Source organism: Carcharhinus amblyrhynchos, chromosome 2 (assembly GCF_965287045.1).
Source record: "Carcharhinus amblyrhynchos chromosome 2, sCarAmb.v2.hapA, whole genome shotgun sequence".
In the NCBI taxonomy this organism is placed as follows: Eukaryota; Metazoa; Chordata; class Chondrichthyes; order Carcharhiniformes; family Carcharhinidae; genus Carcharhinus; species Carcharhinus amblyrhynchos.
In genome coordinates, this window is record NC_137325.1 from 38,419,068 (window position 1) to 38,441,934 (window position 22,867).

General features: G+C 43.8%; 1 protein-coding gene across 5 annotated transcripts in view; it reads left to right on the plus strand.

The window, feature by feature from the left end:
• Positions 1–22,867, plus strand: part of hivep1 (HIVEP zinc finger 1) — a 291,276-nt gene that overhangs the window by 32,303 nt on the left and 236,106 nt on the right. The window contains exon 1 of one of the 5 annotated variants that reach the window (XM_080204762.1): positions 21,975–22,177. The exons of the other annotated variants lie outside the window; for them this stretch is intronic. Coding sequence (XP_080060888.1) covers positions 22,147–22,177 — 31 coding nt within the window. The 5' untranslated portion in view covers positions 21,975–22,146. Of the gene's footprint in view, positions 1–21,974; positions 22,178–22,867 lie in introns of those variants that run through there. 5 annotated transcript variants of the gene reach the window in all.

Genomic DNA, 22,867 nt, shown 5'->3' on the forward strand with positions numbered 1-22,867 from the left:
TGTTCACGCAGGACGATATGAATGTAGCTGAGGAGGTCACTGGGGTGAAGGGGTGTAAAATAGAAAGTATTGCAGTTGATACAGAGGATGTGTTGGATATTCTAGAAGGGTTGAAAATAGATAAGTCCCCTGGTCCAGACGGGATTTACCCTAGGATTCTATGGGAGGCAAGAGAGGTGATTGCAGAGCCACTGGCTCTGATCTTCAGGTCGTCGTTGGTCTCTGGTATAGTACCGGAAGATTGGAGGACAGCGAATGTTGTCCCATTGTTTAAGAAGGGGAACAGAGACTTCCCTGGGAATTATAGACCAGTGAGTCTTACTTCTGTAGTGGGCAAGGTTTTAGAAAGAATTATTAGGGATAGGATTTATAGTTATTTGGAGAGTAATGAATTGATTAGAGATAGTCAGCATGGTTTTGTAGCGGGAAGGTCGTGCCTTACTAACCTTATTGAGTTCTTTGAGAAGGTGACCAAAGAGGTGGATAGGGGTAAGGCAGTAGACGTGGTATATATGGATTTTAGTAAGGCGTTTGATAAGGTTCACCATGGTATGCTTCTGCAGAAAATGCAGATGTATGGGATTGGTGGTAATTTAGGTACTTGGATCAGGAATTGGTTAGCAGATAGGAGACAGAGGGTGGTGGTTGATGGTAATTATTCATCATGGAGTTCGGTTACGAGTGGTGTGCCTCAGGGATCTGTTTTGGGGCCACTGCTGTTTGTAATCTTTATTAATGATCTGGATGAGGGTATAGTTGGGTGGATTAGTAAGTTTGCTGATGACACCAAAGTCAGAGGTGTGGTAGATTGTGAGGAAGGGTGTCGAAGTTTGCAGGGTGACTTGGACAGGTTGCAGAGCTGGGCCGCGAGGTGGCGGATGGAGTTTAATGCGGAGAAGTGTGAGGTAATCCATTTCGGTAGGAATAACAGATGTGTTGAGTATAGGGCTAACGGGAGGACTTTGAATAGAGTGGAGGAGCAGAGGGATCTAGGTGTATGTGTACATAGATCCCTGAAAGTTGGGAATCAAGTAGATAAGGTTGTTAAGAAGGCGTACGGTGTCTTGGCGTTTATTGGTAGGGGGATTGAATTTAGGAGTCGCAGCGTCATGTTGCAACTGTACACAACTCTGGTGCGGCCGCACTTGGAGTACTGTGTGCAGTTCTGGTCCCCACATTACAGGAAGGATGTGGAGGCTTTGGAGAGGGTGCAGAGGAGGTTTACCAGGATGTTGCCTGGTATGCAGGGGAGGTCCTATGAGGAGAGACTGAGGGATTTGGGGTTGTTTTCACTGGAAAGAAGGCAGCTAAGAGGGGATCTTATAGAAACATATAAGATGATTAGAGGTTTAGATAGGGTGGATGGTGATAGCCTGTTTCCTCGGATGGAGAAATCTAGCACGAGGGGGCATGGCTTTAAATTAAGGGGGGGTAGTTATAGGACGGATGTCAGGGGCAGGTTCTTTACCCAGAGGGTGGTGAGGGACTGGAATGCCCTGCCTGCTGCAGTTGTAAATGCGCCTAGTTTGGGGGTGTTTAAGAGATTGGTGGATAGGTTTATGGACGAAAAGGGATTGGTTTAGATTAGTGGGTCAATGTTTTTTTTAAAAATAAGACTGGCCGGCGCAACATTGTGGGCCGAAGGGCCTGTTCCGTGCTGTAATGTTCTATGTTCTATATATAAAATTCTGTTATCTAAGCATATGGTAAAGACCTTTATTTAAAGTAGATTTACCTTTGACTGTATCATGCTATGTGGTTTACATACATGTAGTTTTTAAATGTATTTTTGTGTTGCATATCCAGGTGGTGCTATATAAACTCAAAAATAATGCTAGTTTAATAGACAAAAATACATAACTGTCAGTCAAAAAAAAACTTAGATTTACATTCACAATCACTGGATGTCTTAAAGCACTTTATGGCAAATGAAGTACTTTTGAAGCTTAGTCAGTGTTGTAATGCAGGATGCTAATTTGCACACAACAAGCTCTCATAAACAGCAACGTGATAATGACCAGATAAACAAAGAATGCTGGAAAAAGTCAGCAGGGCTCGCAGCATTTGTCTGGAGAGATTCTTCAGAACTGAAGGGAAAATGTGTTGGATATTATACTGTAGCTGGGAGAGAACGCAGAAAAATCGTAGCAAATTTAAGATCAAGGGCCCGTGAGGGTGGGGGGTGGGGTTGTTGGAGGCTTTGTATCAAGACAAAACATGTATATATTTATAAAAAAGGGAAGGAAGAGAAAGGTCATAGACTAAAGCTGTTGAACTTCATGTTGAGTCCTGAGCTCTGTAACATGCCTAATCAGAAGATGAAATTCTACTCCAACCTGCAGACAGCCTGATGTGGTGGGATAGGGAGGAGGCTTGCATTTCTGCTTGCTTTTTCTTTGTGATATTGATTAAGGGATAAATGTTGGCCAGCAGGGATAATTCCCTTGCTTTTTTTCTGATGTTTTGCTATAGGATCTATTACATCTACCTGAGAGGTCTCAGTTTAACATCTCATCAAAAGGCAACACCTTCCCTGTCCAGCATTCCTTTGATTCTACACTGGAGTTGACTACTTTGGAATATTGCTTTGAGTTTTGTGCACACATCCTGGAGGAGGACTCTGACTTGGAGCATTAAGGCCTTAATGTTCGCGAGGAATTTAGACGTGGTGGCAGTGACGGAGACATGGTTAAAGAAAGGGAAGGACTGGCAGCTAAATATTCCTGGGTATAAGTGTTTTAGGCGTGACAGAGGAGGGTTGAAGAGAGGTGGTGGGGTGGCGTTGTTAGTTAAGGAGCACATCACAGTGCTGCAGAGGGAGGATAATATAGAGGAGTTAGGGATTGAGTCGCTGTGGTGGAGTTGAGGAACAGGAAGGGAGCAATTACTATGCTGGGGGTGTACTATAGGCCACCCAACAGCCCACGGGCAGTGGAAGAAGGCATATGTAAAGACATTTTGGATAGGTGCAGAAAGAATAGGGTTGTTGTAGTGGAGATTTTAATCTTCCTGGAGTGGATTGGAAGGCCCTAGAGCTGGGGGTTCGGATGGGGAGGAATTTGTAAAATGTGTGATGGAAGGATCCTTGGAGCAGTATGTAAGTAGCCCAACTAGGGAGGGGGCTATACTGGATTTAGTTCTGGGTAATGAGCCAGGTCAAGTGGTTGAGGTTGCAGTGGGTGACCATGTGGCTAACAGTGACCACTTCTGTCTACTTTAGGATAATAATGGGAAAAGATGAGTGCTGTCCGAGGGGGAGGGTGTTAAACTGGGGGAAGGCAAGTTACAGCCGGATTAGGCATGAGCTGATGGATACTGATTGGGAGAGGTTGTTTGCGGGTAAGTCCACATTCGGCAAGTGGGAGGTTTTCAAGGGAAAACTGAAAAGGTTGCAGGAAAGACATGTGCCAGTTAAGAGGAAGGATGGGAAAGGCAGGATTAGAGAGCTGTGGATTACAGGGGATATTGAGGACTTGGTCAGGAAGAAGAGAGAGGCATATGTTAGGTCTAAGCAACTGGGAACGGAGAGAGAGTAGGAGGGAGCTCAAAAGGGGAGTTAGAAGGGTGAAAAGGGGGCATGAAATGGCTTTGGTGGATAGGATTAAGGAAAATCCAAAGGCATTTTACTCATATTAGGAACAAAAGGGTGGTTAGAGGGAAAATCGGTCCCCTTAGGGCGGAGGAGGGGAACTGTGCTTAGAGTCTGAGGGAATGGGGGAGATCCTGAATGAATACTTTGTGTCGGTATTCATGAAGGAGAGGGACTTGGTGTCTTGTACTGTCTTGGAGGGAGCTGTAGACCAGTTGAAGGAAATATCCATCACGAGGGAGGAAGTGTTAGGGTTTTTAGGCAGCATAAAAACTGATAGATCTCCAGGGCCTGATGGCATTTATCCCAGGCTGCTTAGGGAGGTGAGAGAGGAAATTGCTGGGCCTCTGATGCAAATCTTTGTCTCTTTGGACGCAGGTGAGGTCCCAGAGGACTGGAGGATAGCGAATGTGGTACCGCTGTTTAAAAAGGGTAGTAGGGATAACCCTGGTAATTATAGGCCGGTGAGTTTGATGTCAGCAGTAGGAAAGTTGTTGGAAAAAAATTCTTAGAGATAGGATGTATACGCATTTGGAGCGTTGCGATCTGATTAGGGATAAGCAACATGGCTTTGTTAAGGGGAGGTCTTGCCTTACGAATCTGGCAGAATTTTTTGAGGAGGTGACAAAAACGGTCAATGGAGGACGAGCCATTGATGTCGTCTATATGGATTTCAGTAAGGCGTTTGACAAAGTCCCTCATGGTAGGTTGATTGAAAAGGTTAAGGCTCATGGGATACAAGGACAGGTATTTAGATGGATTGAGAACTGGCTAGGTAACAGGAGACAGAGTAGTAGTGGAAAGGTCCTTTTCTAGCTGGAGGTCTGTGATCAGTGGTGTGCTGCAGGGCTCAGTACTGGGACCTCTATTTGTAATATATATATAAATGACTTGGAAGAGGGTGTAAGTGGTGTGATCAAGTTTACAGATGACACAAAGATGGCAGGGTTGGCAGACAGTGAGGAGGAGTGTCAGGCAACACAGGATAGAGATAGGCTGGTATATTGGGCAGATAAAATTAATCCTGATAAATGCAAGGTGATGCATTTTGGAAGGAATAATGTAATGGGGAGTTATATGATAAAGGGTAGACCTATTAAGAGTATAGAAATGCAGAGGGACCTGGGAGTGCAAGTGCACAAGTCTTTGAAGGTGGCAACACAGGTGGAGAAGGTTGCGAAGAAAGCTGATGGTATGCTAGCCTTTATAGGAAGGGGTACATAAGAACATAAGAAGTAGGAGCAGGAGTAGGCCATCTAGCCCTTCGAGCCTGCCCCGCCATTCAATAAGATCATGGCTGATCTGTCGCTGCTCAGTTCCACTTTCCTGCCCTCTCCCCATAACCCTTAATCCCCTCTCTTATCAAAAACCCATCAACCCGCGTCTTTAAAAATATTTAGCGAGGCAGCCTCCACCACTTCAACGGGCAGAGAATTCCAGAGATTCACCACCCTTTGAGTGAAGAAGTTCCTCCTCAACTCCGTTCTAAACCGCCCCCCTTTTATCTTGAGGCTGTGCCCCCTAGTCCTACTGTCTTTTTTGAGCGGGAAGAGTCTCTCCACCTCTATCCTGTCCATCCCATTTATCATCTTATACGTCTCAATGAGATCTCCCTTCATTCTTCTAAACTCTAACGAGTACAAGCCCAGTTTATTCAGCCTCTCCTCATAGCTCAACCCCCTCAACTCCGGTATCAGCCTAGTAAACCTCCTCTGCACTCCCTCCAGGGCCAAAATATCTTTGCGCAGGTGCGGCGCCCAAAACTGCACACAGTACTCCAGCTGCGGCCTCACCAATGCCCTATACAGCTGCAGCAAGACCTCCCTACTTTTATATTCAATCCCCCTTGCTATGAAGGCCAGCATCCCATTCGCCTTCCTGACCACCTGCTGCACCTGCAAGCTGGGTTTTTGCGACTCATGCACAAGGACCCCGAGGTCCCTCTGCACTGTCGCCTGCTGCAGTTTTTTGCCCCGTAAGTAATAGTCCTTCCTACCATTCTTCCTACCAAAGTGGACCACCTCACACTTGCCAACATTAAATTCCATTTGCCATTTCCTGGCCCATTCGCCCAGCCTATCTAGATCCTTCTGCAGACTCTCCACACCATATAGAGTATAAGAGCTGGTGTCTAATGCTGCAGTTGTACAGAACGTTGGTTAGACCGCATTTGGAGTACTGCGTCCAGTTCTGGTCACCTTACTACCAGAAGGACGTGGAGACCCTGGAGAGAGTGCAGAGGAGGTATACCAGGATGCTGCCTGGTATGGAAGGACTGGGTTATGAGGAAAGATTGGGTAAATTGGGGCTGTTTGTCTTGAAAGACAGAGATTGAGGGGGGATCTAATAGAGGTGTATAAGATAATGAAAGGTATAGATAGAGTAAACAGTGGCAGGCTTTTTCCTAGATTGGAGACAAATATCACGAGGGGCCACGGGTTAAGGTGAGGGGGGAGAGGTATAATTTGGATGCTAGAGGGAGGTTTTTCACACAGAGGGTCGTGGGGGTATGGAATGCACTGCCAAGTAAGGTGGTGGAGGCAGGCATGCAGGACTTGTTCAAGGTTTACTTAGACACATGAGCGAAATAGGGATGGAGGGTTATAGGAGACTGTTTTAAATAAGGATCAGAGCCTCAGGCCATTCCTGGAAAACAACTGTTACATGTGTTGATGTTTTTCTCTTTTACTCCTCAGGTGCGTCGGTCCACCTTGTTGTCTAACGAGGGGCATACACGCAGTGGGTCGTGCGTGGGCTGCTCTTGGATGTTTCGAGAGTAGCCTAGTACTTTGCGCCATTTGTGTACGCTTAAATTGGGCCAGCAGATGGGCACCACGACAGCTCAGTGACTATCACTGTTTGCTGTGCAGGTACATGGATTTGGGCCAGTATCTGTGGGAGTTTGTGCATTCTCCCTGTGGTTGTGTGGGTTTCCTCCAGGTGCTCCGGTTTCCTCCCACATCCCAAAGATGTGCTCTTGGGCTGATTGGTGTAACAAATTGTCCCTAAATTATTCTCCCCTTAATCTGGTTTTCAATGGGGGTACCATAAGCATAGACATGGGTCAAGGGTGGAGGACGAAAAGCACATTGTTAAAATGGCGGCGTGGGCTTGTTAGGCCGAAGGGCCTGTTTCCCGTGCTGTGTTGTTCTTTGTTCATTCTGACTCAGAGGCGAGAGTACTATGAATTGAGCCATGTTGATGCACAGCTAGCTCATATCTGGACTGCTTCTTCTATTTGCTTGCAGAAAACCCTGTAGTAATTTACACTTTAAGTCAGTCCTGTTTTAACTAGCGTTATAAAGTTTAAAAAAAATTTTTGATCTTAATTTGGATTCCAAACCTCAAGCTGATTTTAGGCATTTATGCTGTTAAATTTATTTTCTAAATGCTGACAGAAGACTGTGGTGATTTTGCCATTTGACAAAGAACAAAGAAAATTACAGCACAGAAACAGGCCCTTCGGCCCTCCAAGCCTGCATTGACCATGCTGCCTGACTAAACTAAAACCTACCTTTCTGGGGACCGTATCCCTCTATTCCCATCCTATTCATGTATTTGTCAAGATGCCCCTTTAAAAATCACCAGCATATCTGCTTCCACTACATCCCCCAGTAGCAAGGTCCAGGCACCCACCACCCTCTGTGTTTTAAAAAAAAACAAACTTGCCTCGTACTTCTCCTTTAAACCTTCTCCCTTGCACCTTAAACCTATGCCCCCTAGTAATTGACTCTTCCACCCTGGGAAAAATTCCTGACTATCCATTTTGCCCATGCTCCTCATAATCTTGTAGGCTTCTAACAGGTTGCCCCACAACCTTCGTCATTTCAGCGAGAACAAACCAAGTGCCTCCAACCTCTCCTCGTCGCTAATGCCCTCCATACCAGGCATCATCCCGATAAATCTTTTCTGTACTCTCTCCAAAGCCTGCACATCCTTCTGGTAGTGTGGTGACCGGAATTGAACACGTATTCCAAGTGCAGCCTAAGTAAGGTTCTATAAAGGTGCAACATGACTTGCCAATTTTTAAACTCAGTGCTCTGGCTGATAAAGGCAAGCATGCCGTATGCTTCCTTGACTACCTTATCCATCTGTGTTGCCACTTCCAGTGACTTGTGTACCTGTACACCCAGATCCCTCTGCCTATCAATACGCTTAAGGATTCTGCCATTTACTATATATTTCCTATCTGTATTAGATCTTCCACAATGCAATTCCTCTCATTTGTCCGGATTAAACTCTATCTGTCATCTCTCCGCATTCCAACGGGGGGGAAAGGATCCATGGGTGATGGAGTAGATTGAAACTGAAAAAGTGGCCATATGATAAAATGTCGAGTTGATGATACAAGTGAAAACCAGGCTGAATATAAAAAGTTTGGAGAGGAAGTGAGAAAGAAATGAGAGAGTATGTGCAGAAGCTGACAGCTAATGTAGAAGGGAATGTAGAAATCTTCTATAAGGAGGAATAAGATAGATTTAGGACCAAAAGGGGAGGCAGGAGGCATGGCTGAGGTAGCATAAAATGGTCATAGAACAGCCTGTTATGTCCATGCTGTCTCTCTACAAGAGCAGTTTGGTCAGTCACACAGCATTGCCTTTTCCCTGTCACCCTGCAATTGTTTTCTTTTCTGATACTTATCCAACTCCATTTTGAAAGCCACAATTGAATATGCCTTCACCATATTGGCTGTGCATTCCAGATCTCACCGCTCGCTATGTTTAAAAAAAAAAGGCTGGCTGTACTTAAAAGCTGATAAATCATCAGGACTAAATCAAAAACATCCTGAGTGCACTGAGCTGAGGTAGAAATTACGGGGGCTTTGGCCGTCATCTTCCAAGTCTCTTTAGATACAAGTATGATGCCAGGGAATTGCAAATATTGCACCCTTTTTCAAAAATGGATGCAGGGATAAGCCCAGCAACCAGACCTTACTGTTAAATCTAAGTGCTGGGAAAACTGTTAGAAACGATCATCCAGGGCAAAGGACAAAGTGAATAAATGTAGATTGATTAGGGAAATCCAGCATAGGTTTGTTCAGGGCAAATTGTGTTTAAGTAGCTTGCTTGAGCTTTTTTACAAAGTAACTGTTGATGAGGGTAATGTGATTATCATTGCAAACATCAGCTTTCAAAGTTAAAATGCCACATATCAATCTTGTCAGTAAAGTTGAAGCCCATGTAATAAAAGGGACAACTGCAACGTAGATACAAAGTTGGCTATGGGACATGATATAGAAATAGTAGTAAATTGTTGTTTTTCAGACTGATATACGTAATGGTGCCCCCGGTGCAGTGTTAAGACCACTGCTTTTCTTGATCTATATTAATGACCTAGACTTAAGTATGCATGGTACAATTTCAAATTTACAGGTGTCACAAAGCTTGGAAGCATTGTGAACTGAGGGGAGGATAATGATTCAAGAGGCTATAGATAGGCTGGTGGGATTGGATAAATGGAAAATGAAATTTAATCAGAGAAACGTGAAGCGTTACATTCTTGTCGGAGAAAACAGGAAAACTATTTTTAGGGTACAATTCTAAAGGAGATGTAGAATACAGGGACCTTGGGGCATATGTGCACAAATCAAGTGGCTAATAAGGCATATGTCATGCTGGGCTTTATAAATCAAAGCATAAAGTATAAGAACAAGGAAGTTAAAATGAATCTTTATAAAACATTAGTTTCCCCTCAAATGGGGTATTGTGTTCCATTTTTGGACCATATTTTCAGAAGGATATGAAGAAATTAGAGGTTGCAAAAGAAATTTTTGAAATGTTTCCAGGGATGAGGAACTTCAGTTCCATGGATAGATTGGTAAAGCTGCAGCTGCTCCCTTGTTCAGAGAAAGACTGAGGAGATTTTCAAAATCATGGGGGGTTTCTGGACAGAGTTAAATAGGCACAAACTGTATCTGTTAGGAAAGGGTTGAGGACCAGAGCAATTGATTTGTGATTGACAAAAGAACCAGAGAACATGAGGAAAAGCTTTTTTTTTCCACACAGCCGGTGGTTAAGATTTGGCATGCCTGTGACTATGGTGGAGGCAGATTCAGTTGTGTCCAAAATGGAATTGGATAATAGGTGGCTAAATAAAAGTTCCAGAGCTACAAGGAAAAGGTGGTACCAAAAAAGAAAATGCTAGAAAATCTCAGTAGGTCTGGCAGCATGTGTAAGGAGAGAAAAGAGCTGACGTTTTGAGTCCAGCCAACGCTTTGTCAAAGCTAAAAAGGAGGTATTTATACTTTAAGATGAGGGAATGAAAGATAAGTCATAGCCACAAACAAGGGAAAAGGCTACTAATGGCAGTTGATTGAGAAAGTAGAAGGTGTGAATGGAAGCTAAAATCAGGGGATGAGCTGCAACAAATGAAGATGTGGGGCAAGGGAGGAGATGGGTGGGAGAGAGGTAAAACTGAGAAAAAGGGGAAGCAAAGGGGGAATAAAATGGGGCAAAAGAGTGGGGAGGGGATAGAAAAATAAAGACAAAGAAATAAAAGGCAGAGAAAAGTTTAAAAATTAAATAAAATGAAAACAAATGGATTGAGATGGGAAGAGCTAATTATCTGAAGTTGTTGAATTCAGTTTTGAGACCGGAAGTCTGTAACGTGTCTATCTGGAAGATGAGGTGCTGTTCCTCCAGTTTGCATTGAACCTCACTGGAACATTGCAGCAAGTCAAGGACAGATGTGGGCATGGGAACAAAGATTGTGTGTTAAAATGGCAAGCAACGGGAAGGTCAGGGTTCTGATTACACACAGGCCGACAGTTCTTAGCAAAGCAGTCACCCAGTCTATGTTTGGCCTCTGCCGTATAGAGGAGGCCACATTGGGAGCAGCAAATTCAGATTCAGCTTCTCTGCTCTTTGGCCATTCACATCTTCTATTCTCCTTATGGACTGTTATTAGTAACCTTTCTCCTTGTTTTTGTGACGTTGACTCATCTTTCATTCCCTCACCCTACAGTATAAATATCTGACAAATATCTGCAGTCTTTCTCAATTTAGATAATATTCAGCTCTTTTTTTCCTTCCTACCAAAGTGTATAACTTAATATTTTCCTCCATTATATTCCATCTGCCAAGTTTTGCCCACTCACTTTATCTATCTCCCTCTGTAGACTGTGTCATTACTATTTGCTTCCCCACTTTTGTGTCATCTGCGAACATGGTAATCATCCATTCACTTCCTTTGTTCAGGTTATTAATATATATTTTAATTAGTGGTGACCCCCCACTGATCCCTGTGGCATTCTATTAGTGCCTCAGGTTGCCACCCCGAAAATGTCACTTTGTCTTCTATTATTTAGCCAATCCTCTATCCATACTATATAGCATCCCGAAAACCAAGGGCTGTTTTCTTAAGTAGTCTTTTGTGCAGTACCTTATTGAACCCTTTTTGGAAATCCAAGAATATTGCGTGCTCTTGTTCCCTTTTTCTACCCTGCTCTTTACTGTCTCAAAGAATTCTTATAAATTTGTCAGGCATTATTTCTCCATGATTTCTCCACTCATACCTGGCTCAAAGGAAGATGGTTGTGGTTAATAAAGGTCAATCATCCATGTTCCAAGGCATCACTGCAGGAGTTCCACAGGCTAGTATCCTAGACCCAACCATCTTCAACTGCTTCATCAAAGACTGACTTTTCATCATCAGGTCAGAAGTGGGGATATTCGCTGATGATGCATAATGTTCAGCACCATTTGTGATATCTGAAGCAGTGCATGACCAAATGCAGCAAGACCTGAACAATATCCAGGCCTAGGCTGACAAGTGGCAAATATTTGTCTCAAGTGCCAAGCAATGATCATCTTTAATAAAAGAGAATCTAACCATCGCCCCTTGGCATTCAATGGTAATACCATCGCTGATTCTCCACTTGTGGTTATGATTGACCAGAAATTGAACTAGACTAGCCATATAAATAGTATGGCTACAGTAACTGCTCAGAAGCTAGGAATCCTGTGAAGTGAAACTTGCCCCAAAACCTGTCCACCATTTACAAGGCACAAGTCAGGAGTGTGATGGAATCATCTCCATTTGCTGGATGAGGGAGCTTTAATAACACTCAAAGCTCAACTTACTTACGTGGCGAAAAACTGCAGCAGGCGACGGTGCAGAGGGACCTCGGGGTCCTTGTGCATGAGTCGCAAAAACCCAGCTTGCAGGTGCAGCAGGTGGTCAGGAAGGCGAATGGGATGCTGGCCTTCATAGCGAGGGGGATTGAATATAAAAGTAGGGAGGTCTTGCTGCAGCTGTATAGGGCATTGGTGAGGCCGCAGCTGGAGTACTGTGTGCAGTTTTGGGCGCCGCACCTGCGCAAGGATATTTTGGCCCTGGAAGGAGTGCAGAGGAGGTTTACTAGGCTGATACCGGAGTTGAGGGGATTGAACTATGAGGAGAGGCTGAATAAACTGGGCTTGTACTCGTTAGAGTTTAGAAGAATGAGGGGAGATCTCATTGAGACGTATAAGATGATGAATGGGATGGATAGGATAGAGGTGGAGAGACTCTTCCCGCTCAAAAAAGACAGTAGGACTAGGGGGCACAGCCTCAAGATAAAGGGGAGGCGGTTTAGAACGGAGTTGAGGAGGAACTTCTTCACTCAAAGGGTGGTGAATCTCTGGAATTCTCTGCCCGTTGAAGTGGTGGAGGCTGCCTCGCTAAATATTTTTAAGACGCGGGTTGATGGGTTCTTGATAAGAGAGGGGATTAAGGGTTATGGGGAGAGGGCGGGAAAGTGGAACTGAGCCACAACAGATCAGCCATGATCTTATTGAATGGCGGGGCAGGCTCGAAGGGCTAGATGGCCTACTCCTGCTCCTATTTCTTATGTTCTTATGTTCTTATGTTCAACATCATCCGAGACAAAGCAGTCTGCTAGATTGACGCCCTTTCCACAAACATACCCTCCCTTCACCACCAATGAACAGTGGTAGCAGTGTGTACCACCTGCAAGAGCTCACCAAAGCTCCTTAGGCAGCACCTTCCAAATCCACGGCCACTACCATCTAGAAGATCAAGAGCAGCAGATACATGGGAACACCATCACCTAGAAGTCATTCACCATCGTGACTTGGAAATACATTACTGTTCATTCACTGTCGATTTGTCAAATTCCTGGAACTCCTTCCCCACCAGCACTGAGTGTACCAACACCAGAGGGACTTCAGTAGTTCAAGAAGGCAGCTTATCACCACTGCCACCACCTCATGGGAAATTAGGGAAAGGCAATAAATTCTGGTTATCCAGCAATGCCCATGTCCCCTAATCAAATTAAAAATAAACAAAGTAACTGTGGGACTGATAGCAAAAAAAGCTGTAGACCGCAAAAGATATGAATGCAACAGTCAGGTGGGCAGAAGAGTTGCTAATAGAATTTGGGGTGGGCAGACAAGACAGAATGATGAATATATGATCAAACTAATGATCTACAGAGCTGTTGTGATACCTATTCTTATGTGGCTTAGAAATGTGGACTGTGTACCGCAGGGCACCTCAAAACCCTGGAGAAGTACTACCAGTGGTAATCGAGGGTTACAGGAAAACAGGAAGGTGATCATGAGGAATGTTGGATCAGCCATGATCCTATTGAATAGTTGAACAGGTTCAAGGGGCCGAACAGCCTACTCCTGTTCTTATTTCTTATGGTCTTAATGCTGTCTCCATGAGATCCTGCAAGTCCATTGGTAGCTTATGTACACCAAAGTCAGTGTTCTTGCTCAGGCCAACATTCCCAGCATCAAAGCATTGATTACTCTCGATCAGCTCCACTGGTTGGGCCATATCTGCATGCCTGACACAGGACTCTCAAAGTAAACACTCTAGTTGCAAATGGGATCCATAAGAGCAAATGAAATACTTTAAGGACACCCTGAAACCTTCCTTGAAAAAAAGTGCGACATTCCACCGATGCCTGGGGGTCCCTGACCCAAGGTCGTCTGAAGTAGAGGAAAAGCATCCTGGAAGGAGTTGGATGCTTCTAGTTTCATTGTCATGAAGTTGAAGTGAAGCATTGACAGCAAAAGGAGCGTGTAGCAACCTGAGCACCCTACTTGCTCCTCCAATCACTGTCTGCGCCACATTGGACTCAGTCACCTGAGAACTCATTCCTAGTGTGGAAGCAAGTTACCCTTGTGAGGGACTGCCAAAGAAGGACATTGAGATGTTTACAAAAGCTAAGAATTCTTGTGTATGTCCACAAATCTTTGAAGATGGCTGAACAGATAGCTGTGGTGGTCAAGAAGACACACTAGATACATGCCTTTATTATCCTAGTAAGAAGTCTCACAACACCAGGTTAAAGTCCAGCAGGTTTATTTGGTAGCAAAATCCACTAGCTTTCGCACCACTGCTCCTTCGTCAGGTAAGTGGGAGCTCTGTTCACAAACAGGGCATATAAAGACACACACTCAATTTATAAAATAATGGTTGGAATGTGAGTCCTTATAGGTAATCAATCTTAAAGGTACAAACAATATGATTGGAGAGAGTGTTAAGCATAAGTTAGATATGTGTATTGTCTCCAGACAGGACAGTTAGTGAGATTTTGCAAGTCCAGGCAAGTCGTGAGAGTTACAGATAATGTGACATGAACCCAAGATTAGGATTGAGGCTGTCCTCGTGTGCGGAACTTGGCTATCAGTCTCTGCTCAGCGACTCTGCATTGTCATGCGTCGTGAAGGCCACCTTAACATAGAACATAGAACATTACAGCGCGGAACAGGCCCTTCGGCCCACAATGTTGCGCCGACCAGTCTTATTTTTAAAAAAAAAACATTGACCCACTAATCTAAACCACTCCTTTTTCGTCCATAAACCTATCCACCAATCTCTTAAACGCCCCCAAACTAGGCGCATTTACAACTGCAGCAGGCAGGGCATTCCAGTCCCTCACCACCCTCTGGGTAAAGAACCTGCCCCTGACATCCGTCCTATAACTACCCCCCCTTAATTTAAAGCCATGCCCCCTCGTGCTAGATTTCTCCATCCGAGGAAACAGGCTATCACCATCCACCCTATCTAAACCTCTAATCATCTTATATGTTTCTATAAGATCCCCTCTTAGCCGCCTTCTTTCCAGTGAAAACAACCCCAAATCCCTCAGTCTCTCCTCATAGGACCTCCCCTGCATACCAGGCAACATCCTGGTAAACCTCCTCTGCACCCTCTCCAAAGCCTCCACATCCTTCCTGTAATGTGGGGACCAGAACTGCACACAGTACTCCAAGTGCGGCCGCACCAGAGTTGTGTACAGTTGCAGTTGGAGAATGCTTAACCGAAGATCAGAGGCCGAATGCCCATGACTGCTGAAGTGTTCCCCAACAGGAAGAGAACACTCTTGCCTGATTGTCAAGCAGTGTTTATTCATCCATTATCGTAGCGTCTGCGTGATCTCCCCAAGGTACCATGCCTCGGGACATCCTTTCCTGCAGCATATCAGGTAGACAACTTTAGCCAAGTTGCAAGAGTATGTACCATGTACCTGGTTGGATGGTATCCTCGTGTGAGATGATGGCATCCGTGTCGCTGATGTGGCACGTCTTGCCAAGGTTGCTATGGCAGGGTTCTGTGGCGTCATGGTCACTGTTCTGAAATTTGGGTAGTTTGCTGTGGGCAGTGGTCTGTTTGAGGTTGTGCGGTTGTTTGAAGGCAAGAAGTGGGGGTGTGGGGATAGAGTTGGCATGATGTTCGTCTTCATCAATGACATGTTGAAGACTCCAGAGAAGATGTCAGAGCTTCTCCGCTTCGGGGAAGTACTGGACGACAAAGAGTACTCTCCACCCTGTTCCGTGTTTGTCTGCTGAGGAGGTCGGTGCGGTTTTTCGCTGTGATGTGTCGGAACTGTCGATTGATGGGTCAAATGCCATAACTTGTTCTTATGAGGACATCTTTCAGCGTATGGAGGTGTCATTTGCAATCCTCCTCACCTGAGCAGATCCTCTGTATACGGAGGGCTTGTCCGTAGGGGGATGGCTTCGTTAATGTGGTTAAGGTGGAAGCTGGCGAAGTGGAGCATTACGATGTTAACGGTGGGCTTGCGGTATAGTGAATTGCTGAGGTGATTCTCCTTGATGGAGATGTGTGTGTCCAAGAATGCAAACGATTCCAGAGAGCAGTCCATGGTGAGCCTGATGATGGGTTGGAAATTGATGTCGTCATATAGTTGTTTCAGCGATTGTTCACCATGAGTCCAAAGGAAGAAAATGTCATCGATGTATCTAGTGTATAGCATCGGTTGAAGGTCTTATGTGGTAAAGAGGCCTTGTTTGAACCTGTGCATGAAGATGTTGGCATATTGAGGTGCGAATTTGATCCCCTTGGCTGTTCTGTGTGTCTGCATGAAGAACTGGTTGTTGAAGGTGAAGACATTGTGGTCCAGGATGAAGCGGATGAGTTGTAAAATTTCATCTGGAGACTGACAGTTGGCGGTGTTGAGTGCTGAGGCAGTTGCAGCACAGCCATCATCGTGGGGGATGCTGGTGTAGAGTGGCGAGGAATGCTTCTGGTTCAACTGCTCCATGTGTGCTGAATTTCTGTGGAAAGACCTTAGCGTTGCGACAAAAGCTGGGGTTCTTTGTACAATGGGTTTCAGGATGCCCTCGACATAGCCGGAGAGATTCTCACACAGGGTCCTATCGCCCGATACGATGGCATGGCCGGGTGTGTTTGCCTTTTGTATCTTCGGGAGGCAGTAGAGGTCTCCAACGTGGGGAATATGAGTGATGAGAGCACGGAGGGTACTCTGAAGGTCCGGTTCAAAGGTCTTGATCAGTCTGAGTTGACAGATGTGTTCTTTGGTCGGACCTGCAGGTAATTGTCTATAGTGTTCCTCGTACACTACCTTTGTGTAAGAAGTCTCACAACACCAGGTTAAAGTTCAACAGGTTTATTTGGTAGCAAAATCCACTAGTTTTTGGAGCGCTGCTCCTCCATCAGGTAAGTGGGAGTTCTGTTCACAAATGGCGTATGAAGACACAAACTCAATTTACAAAATAATGGTTGGAATTGGAATTTATTATCCGAAGCGCAGAATATAATAGCAGAGAGGTTACGCTGAAACTAGACGAAATATTATTTATGTTGCCTCTAGAGGATTGTCTACAGTTTGTCAGAATGATGTGATCGTACTCTTCAGGGGAAGGATACCAGGAATGGAGAATTTTAGTTATGAGGAAGAATGGAATAAGTGTGGAACAGAGGAGGCTGGGAGAAGATTTAATTGAGATGAATTAAATTGAGGGACGTAGACAGATTGGATAGCAAGGCTTTTGTGGAGAAAGAAGCAAAGTTAACAGATCAACTGAATTTTACCAGCATTTTTTTTTAGCATCTTTAGCATCTGCAGTATTTTGCTTTTATTATTGGAGAGGAAGAGGCTGTTTCCCTTAGCAAAGATCTCAAGAACCAGGGAATGTAAATTTGAAATAATTGGCAGAAGCTTTAGAAGCAAGCTGAGAATATTTTTTACTCAGCGATGGTGTGACTGGCAACTCAGTACCTGAAAGTATGATAGAGACAGAAACCCTGATCACATTTAAAAAAAATACTTAGATATTCCCTTGAAAGAACAGAACCTAAAAGGCCACTTACTAAGACTGGAAAGGGAGATCAGGTTTTTTCAGCTGGCACAGACACATTGAACCAAAGTAGCTGCCTCTTGTGCCATAAATCTCTATAATTCTATGCTTTTATGATTGTATGAAGTTGTTCTCCTTGAAATTTATTCAAAGAGAATGTTGGCCTTTTTAACTCGCTATAAAGTTTGCTATTATTCTGATCAACATCATGCTTTGCTTTTCTCATTTTTGTTTGACACTTTTTGGACACTTGAGACCACTGATCCATAAGATATTTCTCCCACAGTTTTCTCTGTCTCTAACCAGGTGTGTGTCCTGTCTTTTCAATCTTTCTTTCTTCATAACTTATTTGTGCCTGTCAGCACCTTAGCAAAGATGATCCCCCTCATCTTTCTCGAGACCACTTTTATTACTCTTGTATGAATACTTCCAAAGATTATAAAAGTTGCTGTGCAACCTCTGGCCTAGACCAGAATTACTAAATTAGATTTTGGTATAGCGTGGTACTGGATCACTCCTCTTTAACACTCTATAAATCATGTGTCATTGTCTTGCGCATCTCAATGTTTGGAAATAAATAAGTTATCCTCATGGTGAGTTATAAGATGGAAAGCATATTAGGATTACCCTACGGCAATACCCTCTGGTTTACTGGTATGAACTTGAGCTAATACAATAAGTATTCAGACAATTTACACCTTTCATTCAAAACTAAAGATCGTTTTTGCAACTGTAACCATGACAGATCAGAGTAATTTATGCAAATGCTGTACTTCTGCGCAAAACAGAAAGCGGTGGCCAGTTTGAATGTCAAGTTTCCCTTGTGTGACTGCATGGTACTGAATTACCACTGGTGATGGTTGGTTATTTTCAATGTCAGATGGTAATTGCAAATTGAAAAATGATGCGTGATATTTTGAAGGCTAGTGAAGCATTTTGGCAGCAACTAATACCAACTGATGTTTAACTGTCTAGCAACTATGATGAAGCAGTTTGAGAGAAAGGAAACCTGTCAGTCCAGAAGCAGAGACACCAGAGGACTGAACCTTCCAAGGAGTGGCAATCACTGCCATTCTGCTCTTTTTTAACACAGCTCTGGACTCCACTTACAACCTGGATTTCTGAGCTGAACCTCTTTAGAAATGTGGCATACCTGTTCTTGGAGCTCTCCTTCGTAGGGCAGGATCGCCGAGGAAAGCCAAGCCATGTCCCCGTTTTGTGGTATTAGCTGCTAATTTTGTTGATCCTTCAATTACTAACACATTTGGAAAGGCTTTTAATATTTAAAAGCTTTCTACTTTGCTAATGAATGAGTGGGTGAGGTGCAGTGTGTAGCGTAGTCAGGTCAGCTTGGGAGGGGGATGGATTGAAGGGTTATTGGGGTGTGATGGGATCGGCTTATTGTTACCCAGGAGTTAGATTTTTTTTTCCAGCCTAACATTTCCCAGATATCTATTCTGAAAGAGTCTCCCAATGCTGAGTTAGAGACAGAGACGCCTGGATGCAGGGGAATTGCTCGTGTTTTAAATATTGGTGTTCTTGGGCATATTAGTTTTAACTCTTTGACTATCTCCCCATGTGCTCTTCAAAGAATTGGTGCACACTTTGCTCACAGGCTGCCACATATACCTGTTGGTAGCCATTAGGATGTCTTGGGTGTCCAACAAGTTAGAGAACCCCTTCTTCCTCTTCTGTGAAGGGGGAGCAGTTAGCCCATCAGGTCAGAACTATAGGGAAAAAGTTAAGATGTAAAGGTTTTAAGCAATCAAGAAATGGGAAAAACAATGGAAGAAAAGGTCTGTGCTAACATAAGAACATAAGAAATAGGAGCAGGAGTAGGCCATCTAGCCCTTCGAGCCTGCCCTGCCATTCAATAAGATCATGGCTGATCTGTCGTGGCTCAGTTCCACATTCCCGCCCTCTCCCCATAACCCTTAATCCCCTCTCTTATCAAAAACCCATCAACCCGCGTCTTAAAAATATTTAGCGAGGCAGCCTCCACCACCTCAACGGGCAGAGAATTCCAGAGATTCACCACCCTTTGAGTGAAGAAGTTCTTCCTCAACTCCGTTCTAAACCGCCCCCCTTTATCTTGAGGCTGTGCCTCCTAGTCCTACTGTCCTTTCTGAGTGGGAAGAGTCTCTCCACCTCTATCCTATCCATCCCATTCATCATCTTATACGTCTCAATGAGACCTCCCCTCATTCTTCTAAACTCTAACGAGTACAAGCCCAGTTTATTCAGCCTCTCCTCATAGCTCAACCCCCTCAACTCCGGTATCAACCTAGTAAACCTCCTCTGCACTCCCTCCAAGGCCAAAATATCCTTGCGTAAGTACGGCGACCAAAATTGCACACAGTACTCCAGCTGTGGCCTCACCAATGCCCTATACAGCCGCAGCAAGACCTCCCTACTTTTATATTCAATCCCCCTCGCTATGAAGGCCAGCATCCCATTCGCCTTCCTGACCACCTGCTGCACCTGCAGGCTGGGTTTTTGCGACTCATGCACAAGGACCCCAAGGTCCCTCTGCGCCGTCGCCTGCTGCAGTTTTTCGCCACGTAAGAAATAGTCCTTCCTACCATTCTTCCTACCAAAGTGGACCACCTCGCACTTGCCAACATTAAATTCCATTTGCCATTTCCTGGCCCATTCGCCCAGCCTATCTAGATCCTTCTGCAGACTCTCCACACCCTCCGCGCAATTTGCCGTTCCCCCAATCTAAGGAGAAATTAAACTGCAAAACAGATAGTGTAAGGCAAAAAAGATGGTAATGGGATGAGCAAAGAAACAAAAGATGGATTTAGAAGAGCTGTAAATGGGAAAAGCAGAATCTTCACTTGGAATCTTCATCTGGTATGCAAAACAAAAGGGGCAAAGATTGTGGTGTAAAATCGTTGAACTTTGTGTTAAATTCAAAATACTGTAAAATGTCTTGTCAAAAACTGAGATGTAATCCCTTGAACTTGTGTTGAGCTTCATTGCAAAGGAATGGAGAGTGAGGACAGATAGGCCAGTATGGGAGTGGGTGGAAAATTTAATTGACAGATAATTTTACTGTTACTCATGTGTTGCATCAGTAAACTTGCCGTATTACAGCAGATCCACTGGTTTTCTGAATAAGGTTGGAGCAGGGCAAAGGCTGGAGCCGGCAAGGTGGCACAATAATCAGTGCTTCCTTCATAGCGCCAGAGTTTGATTCTGGCCTTGGGTGTGGGTTTCCTCTGGGTGCTCTGGCTTCTTCCCACACTTCAAAGTTGTGCAGCTTAGGTGAATTGACCATGTTAAATTGACCCTTAGTGTCCCAAGATGTGTAGTTTAGAGGGATTAGTGGCGTAAATATGTGGTTTTACTGGGATGGGGCAGTGGGGTGGGCTTGGGTTTGATGCTGTTAGAGAGTCGGTGCTGATTCGATGGGCCAAATGGCTGTCTATAGCACTGTAGGGATTCTATGAATGGTAAATGTCAAAAATCTTCTCTGATGGCTCCAGTTTTTTAAATTCATTTTGTGCTTTGAGAGTTGACAGCAAGGAGAGCATTAATTTGGTCCATTCCTAATTGTCCTTGAGAAGATGGTGTTGTAGTTGCATAACAAAGATATCCATAATGCTCTGTTAAAGAATTCCATGATTTTGACCCAGTGACAATGAAAGGCAATGAATAAGTATTTCCCAACTGGGATGGTGTGTGAATTGGAGATGGTAATGTTCTTGTTCACCAATCTGCAAACACATCTGCTGATCTATTCTATAAATAATTTATTATATAATGTCAATTGTTTTGCAACCCATGAAAATGTTGGATATATCTTCAATTTACCAAAGCAAAAAATGTCCATTCTTTGTTTAAAATCATTGCTACAGGTTAATCCCAATTTAATTTAGAAAGGTTAAAACAATATAAAATTAATTTCTAATCCATCAGATTATCGCATTGCTCAAGGTGAATCGGAGCAAAAACCCATTTTATAATAAAGTTATTAACAGACCCTTGCAGTGTTGCAGTAAGTAAGCGTGACACTTGCTGGACGTGTACACTGGATGCACAACTTTGAAAAATATTGGATATTATTTGTGATGCTGAAATCAGGGCTCATATTTGGATTTGTTCTTCCCATTTCGTCTTCCTCTCCATGTTCATGTGTGAACCTGCATGCTGACATTTGACAGATGATGTGGCCTTGGGTATCGTTACAGCTGAACCTGATTGTCAGCCTTACTTAATCTCGACATGGTGCGTTTCAAGAATAATTAATTGTATCATTAGCAAAGGAAAGTATACATGTCTTTCTGCTCTAGTATCGAAATGTTGAGGCCAGATGTAATGCCCCATTGAAACCCAAGTATGATTTACTAACTACAGGTACAGTGCAGACCCATAGCTTTCTGGCCATAGTTCTGGAAATGGTTGCTTGTGTTTTGTTTATATCATGCTAATTATTCTGAGCTCTTGCTTTCCAACAATTTTTAAAATGCATTTCCTCTTATACAGCTTTGTACAGAAGCTTTTTATATCCAGAAATGGAAAGTGTGTATAGTATTACAAAGACATAGGCTTTTAAATTTAATCTTAATTTAAATATTCCACAGATCGCTATGTTCTGGTTTGTGCTGTGTGTTTTGACAGAAATGCTGATGTAGGTTGGGCTTGTTCTCTTGGGCTGCACCCTTCTAAGCAACACAATTGGCTAGATCCTCTCTCATAAGCAGGAAGTGGTCTCCCTGGTTTCAAAACTAGTCACAGGATTACGTTTAGGTACTTTCCAAAGTGTATTGCGTAATGTTGCTTGTGGCAGCCAATGTGAGATCTGCAACTTCAGTGACAGCTGTTCTTGCTGTGAAACTGCTGGATATAGAAGGAAGAATAGCCTGTTGATTCTTATGTGCTTACTCGCGACTACTAGCAAACTTTAATTCTATTCATCGTTTGGAAAAAAAATACAAAATCCATTTTGCTTTCAGTTTTAGGGTGAGGGCTATTATGTGGTCACAATTAAACTCCGTGTGCTGTTGTAAGTATTGTTTAATGTTTTGTTTACCCTGTTATTCCGACTAGAGAAATGGAATTTGAGAAGTTTAATGGAGATTGCTTGTGTGTGTTTTAATGATTACACTGTTACAGCAGTGTGGGAGCATTTAAAAAATAAAATGGAGGTTGAATTTTGCAGAGTTAAAATGTGACTTTGTTTTACTTCAGTTTTTTCAGTGGACTTGCTGCTACCCAGGTAACGATGATGCTCCATTACCAGTCTGGAAAACATTGGTATTCTGTTCCGTGGGGGTATTGGTTAATCTGCTAAATATCAGCATGCTACTTTGCCTTGTGCAGGTTGATAGTAAGATCGTGGAAATCTAGTATGTGCTTAATAATAGAGCAAAGGATCTATTCAGATTTATTGAAATAAAAAGCAGATCCATAACTTTACAAGCAGGTTATCTGTCTGTTAAGGATGTTATCAACAAGTGTGACGGAATAAGCATGACACAGGAAGTGCATGTTATATGGTGATAACTATACCACTAGTTGATTTTAAATGGTGTCGCTTAGAGTACTGAGAAGGAAATGGTTATCTGTCCATTGTTGAAAATCAGTCAATCAATTTTCTCTCCCACTCTCCCTCCCTCTCCCACTCTCCCCCCCCTCTCCCCCTCTACCCCCCCTCTCCCCCTCCTCCTCTCCCCTTCTCCCTCTCCCCCTCTCC